Source organism: Cheilinus undulatus, linkage group 2, assembly GCF_018320785.1.
Source record: "Cheilinus undulatus linkage group 2, ASM1832078v1, whole genome shotgun sequence".
NCBI lineage: Eukaryota > Metazoa > Chordata > Actinopteri > Labriformes > Labridae > Cheilinus > Cheilinus undulatus.
Window position 1 is genome coordinate 7,112,996 of NC_054866.1, and position 14,883 is coordinate 7,127,878.

General features: G+C 38.2%; 1 protein-coding gene across 1 annotated transcript; it reads right to left on the minus strand.

The window, feature by feature from the left end:
* Positions 1 to 1,519: 1,519 nt before the first annotated feature.
* LOC121522121 (transmembrane protein 255B) lies at positions 1,520 to 13,506 on the minus strand. Its single transcript, XM_041806228.1, has 9 exons — positions 13,467 to 13,506; positions 11,185 to 11,330; positions 8,873 to 8,935; positions 8,285 to 8,374; positions 5,554 to 5,634; positions 5,261 to 5,346; positions 4,705 to 4,864; positions 3,759 to 3,863; positions 1,520 to 3,381 (listed from the first exon to the last, which is right to left on the minus strand). The coding sequence occupies exons 1-9, from the start codon at positions 13,504 to 13,506 to the stop codon at positions 3,169 to 3,171; spliced, it is 984 nt and encodes a 327-aa protein (XP_041662162.1). The 3' UTR covers positions 1,520 to 3,168.
* Positions 13,507 to 14,883: the final 1,377 nt, after the last annotated feature.

Below are 14,883 nucleotides of genomic sequence, written 5' to 3' on the forward strand. Positions count from 1 at the left end.
ATCAATGTAGAGGAGTTCAACGATATTAGAAATTCCATGTGAGTTTGTTCATTTTTGAGGTAAACACCTGGTGTTTGATTATAGAGGTTTTTTTTTGTCATAACAGTCAATTGATATTGAACGAAAATGATTTATAAGATCAATGAAAGGGTTAAACATCCAAGGGGGTGCATACTTTTTATAGTTGCTTTAAAATTGTGGTATATAATTTGAGTGAATTAACAAAGGAATCACTTCAAAGCCAAAACATTACAACAAACAATGAAAAATTTACCAGATGACAAGTATGGACAAAATGAGCATAACATGGTATGTGGCACAGTAAACATTTATTCACAAATATCTTGTTTTCATGATTGCAGGAGCTCAAAATTTTAACTTGATTAATTGCACTAGTCTTACCTGTAAAACCCTAAAGACGCCAGTGCTAGAGATACGGTAAGCTGAACAGAGAATAGGTCTGCAGGACTAATTAGTCTTATTGGCCCTGGCTCCTTAGACTCCCTGCTAACTTGGTGTCTTTTATTTTCTCTTCTGACCAGTAGCCACCAGGTTTATCATCTCTAACCTTAATAGGCTTTTTGCCTTATAAGAGTTGGTTTTTCTCTAAACTGTTTTTGTGTCATTGTTGCTCTGATATGTTTCCAGGAGTCCTGCAGGTCTAGAAAAGACAGCTCCTGACCATCTGAAGCATAAAGATGGGTGAACTGGTCCAGTGTTTGGTCTCATGTTGGAGTTTGATGAAAACCACATGCTCATGCTGTCCAAAACAACCTGATGACATCGTAATCAAATTATTGAAATCAAACATTAATAGCTCAGAGACTGAAAAACAAGTTTTGGGTGCCTGGCCATACGTCTGTTAATAACTCGTTTAGTCACGCTGGAATCAGAGTCACGTTTCTCTGACATCCAGCGGCTTTTATTAACCATGTGACTCCTGAGAACAGTGTGGGACTTACCCGACATAAACAGGCTCAGGCCGACGCCCACTCATCATAGCATGATCCAGTTAAACCCCGCCCCCACTGTCACATGAACCTGCTGCTCAGGGATGTTACAGTCATCTACACCACTGTTTTAAAGATGGTGTCTTGGACCCCTGGAGGGTCATCAGGGGTTTTAATGAAGGACAGAGGAGATGAAGGAACAGTAAATCAAAACTGAACCATCTTTGAAGATGTGATTTATCCTGAATATGTTACAAAATAATTTATTTTCTCTCTCTTATAATTATATATACACTAAATAGACGGAAGTATTTGGCTGTTTGACATTCACACAGGGACTGTAATGATGAAGTATTCAGAATAAAGTTAACATTTATGTTTCTAAAATATGAATTATTTCAGTAATATTTAATATAAAAAAATGTTACAGGTACAGGGATAGAGAAGGCGTCCATATACAGAGGCTATAGTCTTTGTTGCACTTATCATCGCTGCGCTATTTGGCCAATAATCCTATTGGAATAAAGGGAAAAGCCCAAAAAATAATCGTAAAAAAGAAAACGTTAGAACCAGATGTTTAATCTTGTCAAACTTTAACTTTATACAGTAAATTGGGGTCATCCATTATTTAAACTGATAATTTAATACATTTTGGAGTTTTATTTTACACATGTAAAAGCCTGGAAAAGAAGACAAGATAGTTTATTTAACTAATTTACTCTTTTTTTTTTTTTTTTTGTCTCCATCTTCCTTCCTGTTCTATAATGATGAGAGAACTACCATGCACTCTGGTCCTGGTTTTGTTTGAACTCTTGGTGTCATGTAAGCCCATGTGGGCTGGGCATATGATTATATGTATGACACAATAATAAAATAAAAACCTATAAAGACACTTTCACTATAAATGATGACACACAGTTAGTTTAAAGAAGAAAAGAGGAGATGAGAGGCTACAAGACATCTGTGGGGATTAGAGATCTTCATGTAACCTGCTGCAGCCTAAATAAATGATGAAGTAACAGTGTTTATGTAGTCATATAACGTTATTCCTAAAAAGTCAAAATCCTGAGAAAAATGCTGCGTGGTGAGTAACTTTACAGAAACACAAGCCACAGTGGCTGGTGAGCAGCAGAAGAGTAAATGTCAGGCCCTGGTAATAACGTAAGACTCTTCTGACCCCCAGAGCTCTCCTAGTCCTGCCTCTCTCCAGGTCCATCAGGAATGACCCCCCGCTCTACAGTGGTGTTCGTAGAAGGCATGGGTCTGTGGATGTTATCATCACTAATACAGTTTTATATAAAATAATCTTTTAGACAATATAACATAAAAAAGATTCATCAGATCCAAACGAATATGTTAAAGCTGTTTCACAAAATATAATATTTCATTAAAAATCATCAGACCATTATGTTTGTGAGAAATATACAGGATAACATGTTTTAATCTTTAACCAGAATAAAAAAGGAACGAAAATCACTAAATATGAATCCTTCAGCCTCAAGAATTTTTAGATTTCTCTAAAAATAACAAAACAGCACTGGTTTGTGTTATAAATAAATGCTCAAAATGCTGGACTACACTGGTTTGTGTTATAATAAATGCTCAAAATGCTGGAATACACTGGTTTGTGTTATAAATAAATGCTCAAAATGCTGAAATACAACGGTTTGTGTTATAAATAAACGCTCAAAATGCTGGACTACACTGGTTTGTGTTATAATAAATGCTGAAAATGCTGGAATACACTGGTTTGTGTTATAAATAAATGCTCAAAATGCTGGACTACACTGGTTTGTGTTATAAATAAACGCTCATAATGCTGGAATACACTGGTTTGTGTTATAATAAATGCTGAAAATGCTGGAATACACTGGTTTGTGTTATAAATAAATGCTCAAAATGCTGGACTACACTGGATTGTGCCTAAAATTATTGCTGAAAATGCAATAAACATTGGTCTGTGTTAAAAATGAGAGTTGATAATGCTGGACTATATGGATTTATGTTATTTATTAATGCTGAAATAGCTGAAGAACACTGATTTGTGATGAAAATGAGAGCAGAAATGGATTATGTTGGTTTGTGTTGTGAATTAATGCTGAAAATGCTGAACTACATTGGTTTGCGTGGCATACGCCATCTCCAGGCTCAGCCCCTGATCTTTCCTTCACTTATACCCCACATTCTTGGTCTCTTCCTTAAATGAAGGATGATCTTATCAGTACAGCTTCTTTGTATCTTGTTCATGAGTCTTGGTTGTGAGGTGTTGAAAGTTGTGATGGCGATCAGGTGGCGAGGTCGTGGACACCGTAGAGAAGTTGGACGGAAGAAGCGTGTGGCTGTTTGTGAGGAATGGTGATGAAGGATAAGAAAGAGAACTCTGTGTCGCAGCAGACGTCCCTTCTGTTTGAGGAAAATACATCACGGCTCCCTGAGGAGGAGAAACATGATCACACTGTAAATGACATGTCCTGTGAGCATACTCTGCTTCCTGTGTGTTTGTGTACTGTATATCTGCCTTTGTGGTGTGGTTGAGATGATTTTAGCTAGTAAAAAAGTAAGTTCTCAGTAGAGTGAACACTGTCATTTGAAATGTGTTTGGACTTTTGGAGCTGATAAGCAGGCTCAAAAAGGGCGGTAACATCAGTCTGTATTAACATGTTTTTATGGCTCATGACTGAGACTAATAAAGATGATTGAAGACGTTAAATGTGCACAGGGAGGAGACGAGATGAAGGCTGTGTTTCATAGTTGGACTGAAGATAGAAAAGAACCAGCTGGAACAGGATCTTAGCGCGTGTGTCTCACCGGGTGGAGCGGGTAGGCAGAGTGTTCACTGGCGTCTGTCAGCAGAGGAGCCGTCGGGGAACATGGCGTACTCTCAGAGGGCTTGGTTACATGACTGCTGCTCCTCTGACAAACACAGAGAGAGAAGTACAACTAAGTTTAAAGATCTCACAGCTGATCAACAACCATTCAGCCATTATAAACAACAGAATCTCAGACCAATAATTAATCATCTGTAAATAACTACAACAAAGGGTGGAAGAAATACTGGACGAAGCATGAGTACTGTCAGCTGTTTGGTTACTGAAGCCGTCTTTTAAGGCTACTGTATTGAAAAAACTAACTTTAGATAAACTTAGAACAAAGAGGTGGAGGTGAGGCATAAAGAGTTATAACACACTGGTTTTTAACAGCCCCCTCTTCCCAGTCTTCTCTTACCCCTGTCCCAACTTTTTTGGAACATGTTGCAGGCATCAAGTTCATGTTGTGCTCATTGAGAAGTGATGCCTTCAGACAAGACTTAACCCTCCTTTGTTCAGTGTGTGTTATTCCTGCTGTAAATATGGACATTTGAACATGGAAATGGGTGGGACTTCTGTTGTTTTTAACACAGCCTCTAGTGGACAGGAGAGGAACTGCAGCTTTTTACACTGTGGCTTTTTTCATCTTTAGAGGTTGCTGATTGGTTACAACATTTTTTGGCCATGATGATTTAAAACCTGCCCCAGTCGTCTCCTCCATAATGCCATTTCCAGACTTTGGGACTCTTTAAATAAATGAATGAATTGATAAATTCAAGTCTTTGAGGCAGTGACAGTGATCTACAATAAAGTGCAACAGTGAGTTTGGGTGGGACATAAACAGCTATGTGAGCCACCAGACGTTTTGTTTTTAATCCCAATCAGAGTGTGATGTAGAGACCATGTGACTGAGTGATGTCATCAGAGTGTGAAGAACTGAGTCTTACTGTGGCCTTGATGCTGCCCAGCACTGCTGTGGTCAGGATCCCTGCGAAGAACGCCACCAGGTTCAGGCCAGCCAGGATCCAGATCAGAACGTATAAGATAAAAACCTCCTCACAGCTCCGAACACCAACGAACTCATAGAAACTGCTGAGGTATCCTCCACTGAATAATCAGATTCATTCATAAATAACAATAAAAAATAACATTAATTTAATTATTAATCCCATTTATTTACTCATTTATAATTAATGATCAATCATTTATTGATCACATACATTTATAATAAATCAGTCATCATGTATTTATCACAATCAATCACTCCTTCATTAATCAGAATGATTGGTTGATTAATCATCTTCTATGTGAGAAGTACATAATAATCTGTAATCTTTGGATAATGCTATATAACGATAATCCTATACTGATTATGATACATTTATAAGGACATATTGATAATGGTGTATTGATGAAGATACAGTTATAAGGATCTATTGATTATGGTGTATTGATTATGATATATTGTATATTGATAACCATATTTATTGGTTCTTGTCATACTTGGCGCAGTTGTAGAGGTCACAGCAGTAGCACGTTCCACTCTTCACTGCCACGCTACACGACTCCTCCAGATTCCAACACGATACCTAAAACAGTCGCACACGAGATCAGCATCAACAGGCCAGACACCACACCTTTAAAGGTAAAGACTAATGTTTGAAATAAGATGACTACAACAGAGAAGGGCTGATCACAGCTGCAGGATAAAAGGCAATTTTTAAGACAAATAGAGGTTAAGATGATATAAAAGCTCAACAATGATTCCTATAACACAGGGCTATGTCTTCACTCACTGAGGTGTAGAAATTCTCGTAGATGTAGCTACTGCCACTGCTGTAATACTGACACCTCCCTGCCAGCAGAGGGCGCATGTCCTGTAAAAATATAAAAAAAGAAGATGTTTCAGGAGTCTAAGACCAAGCATAAAATCAATAATTATAAAAGTTCCTCAGAGGATAAAAACCTGTTGGTTTTTAATATTTGAGATAAATCTGACTTTAAAGGATGATGTCATCTTTCTAGCGTCTTTTAAAGGCCTAAAGGATGCAAACATGCACTATGGTCCTCAAGTGCCTGTGCTTATGTGGAGCAGACATGCATCTCTTTACCCGTGTTTAAATGAAGTGAAGAAAAATGAGCTGAATCCTTAACCTTCTAACTTAATCACTTATGATGCTGTAAATATTCAGAACCAATCACAAGCTTCTTCAGCCTCAAACATGTTTTTGTAACTCCAGTATCTCTGAGGATTTACAGTCAGATGAAGGCCTTCAGCCGTAAATCTCTAATCTACATTAGTATGAATGTGATCTCATGGTACTATAAATCATCAGGTTTTTAAATGGTGAGATGTTTTCATTTCAACTACAATCAATCACATTCTCTCCTGTTTAGCTCGGATTCCTCCCTCCATTGCATGCAGTGAATCCTCTTACACAGTGATTCCTTATTTCTAAAGTCATGAGTCTATCTAATGTTTGATATTTAATGTTTGATATTAAATGTTTGGTATTAAGTGTTTATCACCAGTCCATGAAACCCGAGTTAGCATGGATTCAACTCAAAATAGATGTTCTCAAATGGGGACAAAGCTGCAAACACAGCCCCAGAAAAGACCCCACTTCCAGTTATAACCTCAAAGGAACACGATCATTTCATTGTAGAGTTATCGAAGTGTAAATAGGTTTTTAAATAATAACAGTGTGGTTATAGTACAATGGTTAGGGTATCCGTCAGGGCACTGATCATCAACTGGCAGCCAGAGGGGCATATCAGGCCCCCCAAAGCTTCCTATCCGGCCCTAGAAGATTATTAAATTCAGAAAACAGGAAAAGAAGATGTTGTGGTTTTAAGGGTATTGCTTGGCTTTAGATGTCTGCAGCTGTTAAACCCACCCCAAAATTAATATAATAACATTTAATATTAAAAAAGTTTTAGAATGACGAAACATTTGATCTGTTTTAACATAAATTCACGTGTCAGTCATTACAAGTACATTTTCAAAAGATATATTTCAAAAAATAGGTTAAGACTGGTGGAAATGTTTCAAAAATGGCCAGAAAAAGAGGTGAAAAGGGGTTAGACAGCAGCAAAATGGGTTGTGGGGTGGCACAAAGGGACAAAAATTGGCTGGAAAAGTGGTGAAAAGCGGTTAAATGTGGCATAAATTGGGTTAGAGAGGAAAAAAGGGGCAAAAAGCTGGTTAAAAAACTGGTTAAAAGTGGCAAAAATGGTACAAACACAATAATGAAAAGGGCTGAAAAAAAAGGGGCAAAATAGTTGAAAAGTGGCAAGAATGGATAAACAAGTGGCACAAAGGGGATAAAACATGAATGAAAAGTGGTAAAAAGGGATTAAAGAATTGCAAAAATTGGGTTAGAGAGGCATAAAGGGGCAGAACGTATCAAAAACTAACTAAAACAGCAAAAATAGCCTGGCAAAGTAGTGAAAAGGGGTTTTAAAGTGGCACACAGGGGCAATACTTGGCAGGCAAGTAGCTTAAAGGTGTTAAAGAGTGGAAAATGGGCAAGAAGTGGCAAAACTTGGTTTAAAAGCGTCAAAAGTGATCAAAAATGGGTTGAAAGTGGCAAAAAATGTTGCAGAAATGGCCAAATGATGTTAAAAGGCACTAAAAAGTGTAAAAAAATAGGTTAATATTGGTGCTAAATCACAACTGGGGAGGGCCCATTTCCCAGGATTCGAAAGAAAATACAAATAATTATACTAATACAATAATATGTTAATTAGCCCCAAATGTTTATTAAGTTTTTGTTTATTTGAAAGTTTGGCCCTAAGAGTCTCTGTCAAAACTAAATCTGGCCCTTGTGCAAATGTACTTGATGACCTCTGCGTTAGGGTAATGATTAGTATAATGGTTAGTATGATGGTTTGTATGATGGATTGTATGATGGTTAGTATGATGGTTAGTATGATGGTTTGTATGATGGTTTGTATGATGGATTGTATGATGGTTAGTGTGATGGTTTGTGTGATGGTTAGTGTGATGGTTTGTGTGATGGTTAGTGTGATGGTTTGTGTGATGGTTAGTGTGATGGTTTGTGTGATGGTTAGTGTGATGGTTTGTGTGATGGTTAGTGTGATGGTTTGTGTGATGGTTAGTGTGATGTGATGGTTTGTGTGATGGTTAGTGTGATGGTTTGTGTGATGGTTTGTGTGATGGTTTGTATGATGGTTAGTGTGATGGTTAGTGTGATGGTTTGTGTGATGGTTAGTATGATGGTTTGTATGATGGTTAATATGATGGTTTGTATGATGGTTAGTATGATGGTTAGTATGATGGTTTGTATGATGGTTAGTACGATGGTTAGTACGATGGTTTGTACGATGGTTTGTACGATGGTTAGTACGATGGTTAGTACGATGGTTTGTACGATGGTTAGTACGATGGTTTGTACGATGGTTAGTACGATGATTAGTACGATGGTTTGTATGATGGTTTGTATGATGGTTAGTATGATGGTTAGTATGATGTCATGGTTTTGATCTGCACTCATGGAGCCTCACCATGTTTACGGCGATGCAGACACCATCAATCATCAGACAGAAAAAGGAGGAGATGATCCCAAAGCTGAAGAAAATGATAGCTGCTGTCAGCTGGAGGAAGAAAAGACAAAAATACAAACACAAAAATGTCTTGATTTGAAGATATTTATAAGCAGTAGAGCAGTAGACAATAACGATGGTGGAGGTGTTTAAAGTTTAATCTCTGAGCAGACAGAAATGGTCTTTAACATTTTTCTAGAAATGATCATCAAAAACAAGTTTGGAGTCTTATCAAATTGGTACCAGCTTTATAGTAGTATCAATAATGATGATACAGAATGATTATCATTTGTTAGTGTAAGGATTTGAATAAACTCTGGGGTCTTTGTGGAGCACTGAATCGTTGATTTCAGACCAGGACTGTGGAAAGTATAAAGTCTGTTAGCTCGATGCTACAGAGCAGATCACCGTACTGATATTCTGCAGTTCCTGTCTTTCTTAAAGTCTGCTGAGATGTTGGCAGACTGGGAGCTGGGTCTGCATGAGGAACCATGGGAATGATGATACTATGGGTGTAAGTGTGTGTCTGTGTGAGGGAGCAGAGATTACCAGCTGTCTGCGATTCTCCTCCAGGCCGAGCCCCAGAAGTCCAAGGAACGATCCTAGGGTCAGCTGGAGAGAGACACACAAATATGCATAACAGCTGTTACACACCCTAAATAATAGTTACTATGATAGGCCATCAGATAGTTCCTCTGGTGGTTCTTCTTATAGTTTCTCTTATGGTTCCTCTGATAGGCCCTCTTATATTTTATTTAATAGTTCATCTAGTAGTCTATCAGTGGTTCCTCTGATAGTTCCTCCGTTGGTTCCTCTAATAGTTATTCTAATAGATTCCATTAAAGGTTCCTGTAATAGACTCACTGATGGTTCCTCTCACTGTTCCTCCGATAGTTACTCATATAATTCCTCTATTTGTTGTTCAATAGTTCCTCTGAGAGTTCTGCTGATGGCTTTTCTGATAGTTCCTCTAATATTTCTCTGAAGTTTCTCTCATAGTTCCTCCGTTGGTTCCTCTAATAGGTCCCCTTATATTTTTCTAAGAGTTCCTCTTACAGTTCCTCTGATAGTTCCAGTTTTGGTTCCTTTGATGGTTCCTCCTCAGTGGAGACTGGGTCTAACCTGGCACGCCAGATGGATTTGTTTCACACATTCGTCTGGTAAACCTCTCATAGACAGCGTTTGGGCAGAGCCTTTAAAAAAAAACCCTCAGAGGGTGATTGGATGAATGTTCTGTCTGTCACATCTTTATGGGCCAATCAGAGCAACAAAACACGTGACATAGCCGCTACCGAGCAGTAAATGCCATAGATAGCTGCATAACGTGAGCCATGGCGACTATAGACATGTCAGTACTCGACCTTTGTCATTTTTGAAAAGAAAACAACTCACTGCTGTTCTTCGTCCTTCTTTTAACGAAGAAATGTCATCAAGTCCTGATAAAACTGAGGCTTTAGCAGCATCCACGCTAATGTCTTCCGCTGCTTTCATGAGTCACGACCTTTGCTGCGCCCAAAAGCACTGCCCCTCGATGCTGATTGGTCCTGACACTTTCTGACCGGGCCCAAACGGTTCAGATGGAAGCTTTGCAAGATAGATTCACCAGTGAGAAACATGGAAACAGCAAATCTATCTGCTTTGCAAGGTTAGAAAGTTTGAGTCTGTACTTCTTATTAATTATAGAAAGGTTGACACAATTCTTTATAAATCTAAAGAATGAGACCTTAGTTCACAACAATCAGGAAAGTTTAAAAATGTTTTTATCTGTATTAATCCGGATGTTACTTTATATCAATAAGGAAGGAAGGATGAGATGTTAGTTCATATCAATCAGGAAAGGTTGAAACATAACTTCATATCAATAAAGAAGGGTTGAATCCGTGATTATTATCCACATCTAGAAAGGTTGAAATATTAGTTCAAATCTATCAGGAAAGGTGTAGATGTTACATCATACCAATCAGCAAAGTTTGAATTGTTACTTCATATCTACCAGTAAAGGTTAAAATGTTAGTTCACATCTATCAGGAAAGGTTGAAACAATAGCTCATATATCATGAGAGTTTAATTGTTTCTCAAAATCAATCAGGAAAAGGTTGAAATGTTAGTTGGTTTAATCAGAAGATTTTGAAAATTACACCAAATCTATCAGGAATGGTTGAAACATTAGTTTGTATTGATCAGGAGAGTTTGAAACATTTGCTCATATCAATCAAGAGAGACTGGAATGCTAGTTCATATCAATCAGGAAAGGTTTAAACCTTATTTCATATTAATTAGGAAGGGTTGAGACAAAAGGTCATATCAATCAGGAAAGGCTGAAACATTAGTTAGTATCAATCAATAGAGGCTGAAATGTTAGTTGGTTCAATCAGAAGAGTTTGTAATGTTACTTCATGTCAGTCAGCAATTTCAGTTCACATCTATGAAGAAAGGTTGAAACGTGAACTCATAACAACCAGGAAAGCTTGAACCATTAGTTAACATCTATTAAGAAAGGTTGAGACATTACTTAACATCAGTCAGGAAAGCTTGAATTAGTTCACACCAATCAGAAAAGGCTGAAACATATTTTCTGAATAATAAAGAAAGGGTGGAGCATTTATCTTTGCTCAAGACTTCTAATGATATGAAAACAGGAATGATGGATGACAGGAAAACATGGTGTCCATCACCATTTTCATGGTCTTTAGCTGACACATTCATAGCTTCTGGCCCACGTAGGAAGACTAAAGAACATCTCATGCTGCTGGATGATTTAATTTTATTTTAAAGTTCCCGTTGGATTGCTCGCCGCTGCAGCTGTTGAACCTGGTCAGTCAGAAACAGGAGAAATACAGAGGGTCAGATAAGTGCCTTACAATGACTCCAGAGGCGTATCCGCTCACGTTCAGGCTCTCTGTTCGGGTTGTCGTGTAGACTCCGAGCACCACAAGCACCAGAGACAGACTGAGCATGCCCAGTAGCAAACTCAGCGCTCTCCTGACTGGAACCATCGTCTCTGCAGCTAAAAGAGGAGAGAGAAATATTCAGTCGTGTTATTCCACTCAAAGCAAACTCCAGAATGCATGCCTGCTATGCCACTGCTGCCTGCATATTTTTAGTTTGATCTGTGGGTCATCAAAACAAACCTGATTTAGACTGATTGAATTTGACTCAATTCAATTAGAAGAACAATGATCCAAACCCACCGACGCCATCTTGTTCACATCAAACATAACGAAGAGTTGAAATGCCCCCGAGCATTTCAAGGAAACAGACAAAAGCTTTAACCATCATTCACTTATAATTAATAAATAGTTATCAAAAATAGATGTTATTTAATCAGAAATCATATATCATAATTATCTCATCATAAAACCATCAGGATCCGCTGATAAACACATCTGTTTCCACATAAACACAGCATCAATGCACACACATATATACCATTACCCCTACACCATTGTTCTTCAATCAGATGTCTGAGAGAACGTGTAAATCACAACCATGCATCATTTCAATGATCCTGTCTTTTCTTCGTCAGAGCTGTCGTTCCTCATTTCAGTTTTCATCTATTCAATGTGTCCTTTCAGAATAAAAGCCCGAACTGTCAGCATATTGACAGGATAGAAACTCTTTCCAGTAAAGTCTCAGAGCTGCTCTGCTGCTCTGCTGCTGAAGACTGAGGAACGTAGACATCTTTACAAACGCTCAGGACACCCCCAAAAAGTAGGCTGCTATTTTCCTACCTGTATCATTTCAACCTACACTATACAGTGCCTATGAAAAGTATTCAAGGTCCAGTCCCTGGTAAATCAGTATCCCTGGCTACCATTACACCATGAAAACAAAAGTACACTAAAAACAACTCAGAAAACAGGTTAGTGAAAAGTATAAGTCAGAGAGGGATACAAAAACATTTCAAAGGCACTGAACATCCCCCAGTGTTCGATCAGTCCATTGTTAAGAAATGAAAGGAATATGGCACGTGTAAATCTGCCTACATCAGACTGTCCTCACAAACTGAGTGACCTTTGACTAGGAGACTAGTGAGAGAGGCCACCAAGACACCTATCATTATTCTGAAGGAGTTCCAAGCTTCAGCGGCTGAGATGAGAGAGACTCTGCATACAACTATTTGCCAGGTTCTTCATCAGCCAAAGCTTTATGGGAGAGCAGCAAAGAGAAAGCCGCTCTTGAAGAAAACTCAGATTAAATCTGGACTAGAGTTCACCAAAAAGCATGAGGGAGACTCCATGATCAAGTCAAAAAAAGTTCTTTGGTCTGATGAGACCAAAATGGAGCTTTTTGGCCATCAGACAAGACGCCAAACACTTCACATCACCACAAACATGCAATCCCCATGAAGCATGGTGGTGGCAGCATCATGCTGTGGAGATGCTTTTTAGCAATTCACCCTGGAAGGCTTGTAAAAGTAGAGGGTAAAATAAATACAGCAAAATATACAAAATCCTGACATACAATCTTATTCAGTCTGTAAGAGAACTACTGCGGCTTGGGAGAAGATTTATTTTCCAGCAAGACAATGACCAAAACACACGGCGAAAGCTACACAGAAATGGTTTTAAGACAACAAAGTGAATGTTCTGGATGGCCGAGTCAAAGCCCAGACCTCAGTCCAATAGAGAATTTGTGAGTGGACTTGAAAAGAGCTGTTCACAGCTGTTCAGAGCTTGAGCAGTTTTGCCAAGAAGAATGGAGTAAAATTGCAGTATCAGATGTCCAAGCCTGACTGAGACCTATCCACATAGATTCAGTTCTGTGATTGCAGCTGTAGGTGCATCTACTAAATACTGACTTACAGTGGTGAACATTTATGCAGTCATTTATTTTACATACATATTTTTCATTAAATTAACAGCATTTTGTAGATATCTGTTTTGGCTCTGACATTAAGATGTTGTTTTTGGTCAAAAAAGCCAAATTATACTGACCATAACTAATTTATAAAATCACTGAAAGGATAAAACATCAAAGGGGTTAATAGGTTTTATAGGAACTGTAAACCCTAATTTTAAAACATATACCAATTATAACACTTCTTTCTGTAATTGTAATAATTTTTCAAACTACTTTGCAAATGCAAACTGATGTTTTCCATGCCAATAAAGCTTGTTGGACTGAGCTGGTTTGATCTTACCTGTAGCTCCTGGTCTGTCTGTCTGGGTCTTCACAGTCATGGTGGTCTCCCTCAGAAAGATCCTCACAGTGTGGGATGAGTTCTTGCTCCAGTTTACCTTAAAGAGTTTCCCTTCGAGCTGTGATCAGATCCTACTACCTCTAACTCTGACTCTACCTGCACAAAAGCTTCTGAATGTGGAGATTCTCTGATGCCTTCACTGATAGACGGAAACTTCAGCGTCTCCTATCATGAAACACTCCGGATGATTCAGGAGTCAAAATGTAAACCAGTTCATGTTCTAAAGTTAACATAAATCTAATATTTTTGGTTCTTAATCACAATTTAATCACATTTAAATTGTAATCATCTAACATCTCACATATTAAAGTCCTCATTGACAATAAATAAACAGTTCCACTGAGTAGTGAATGATAGTCATAAATGTATCTGATGATACTGATTATCTAAATGTACAGAATTGTAAAAAAGTTTTCCCCTTTCCTCATTTCTTATTTTTTGGTATATTTGTCACAATTTAATTTTCCATTTAATTTTGGCCCACTCTTCTTTGCAGAATTGTTTTAATTCAGCCACATTGGAGGATTTTCCGGCACATTAGGTTTTCTGAAGTGCGCTTGAGGTCATGAACTGGACAAGTATTAAAAAAAGGAATCAGGAACTTTTTCACAGCACTTTAGTCATAGATGTATCTTGTGGTATTGATTGTGTTTTAGTAGGTCTGGTAAATGTGCATCCACATGCTTCGTCTTTTTCCTGAAGCAGTAAAATCCTACAGTCTGTTAGAACCTGAAAGTGCTCTTGGTTCTTATCTGCTTGACAGCCTGACATACAGAGAGACGCCGGGAGGTCAGCACATTTACTGGCTGAGAAAAATCTGTACTTCTATAAATAAAGCGCAGATATGGAGACATGACAGATTTAACACACATGCTCTATGAACTCATAGTGGGGTTTGTTTAAATCATTTTTTATAAAATCAGATAGAATGTGGACCTTATCTTCCTCCTGTTATCAGATGGATCATGCTATTGGAAACCCACTGCACCCAGCCTGTGGCGCACACGCACTCATCCAGATGTTGGGACCGATCGGTTTAATTAAAGGAGAAACAAACCTCCACAGGACACCAAATCAACAAGCACTGACAACGAAATACTCAACATAAAGATGACAATACTGTGGGTCAGAGGAACGCCTCTGGTTTCTTTTACTGTTACCTGGAGTCTAGTCTGCCTGTGTGAAGAAGAAACAGAGAATGAAAATTAAAGATAAGAAAGGACTGACAGAGAAACTGTATGTCATTCCATGTGATTTGGATCTGTCGGTGTAGATCTTCATGATATAGATCCATGAGTTAGTGCTCCAGGCCTGGATTCTGACGAACTGCTGACATGTATGGATGTTTTTAACTCCC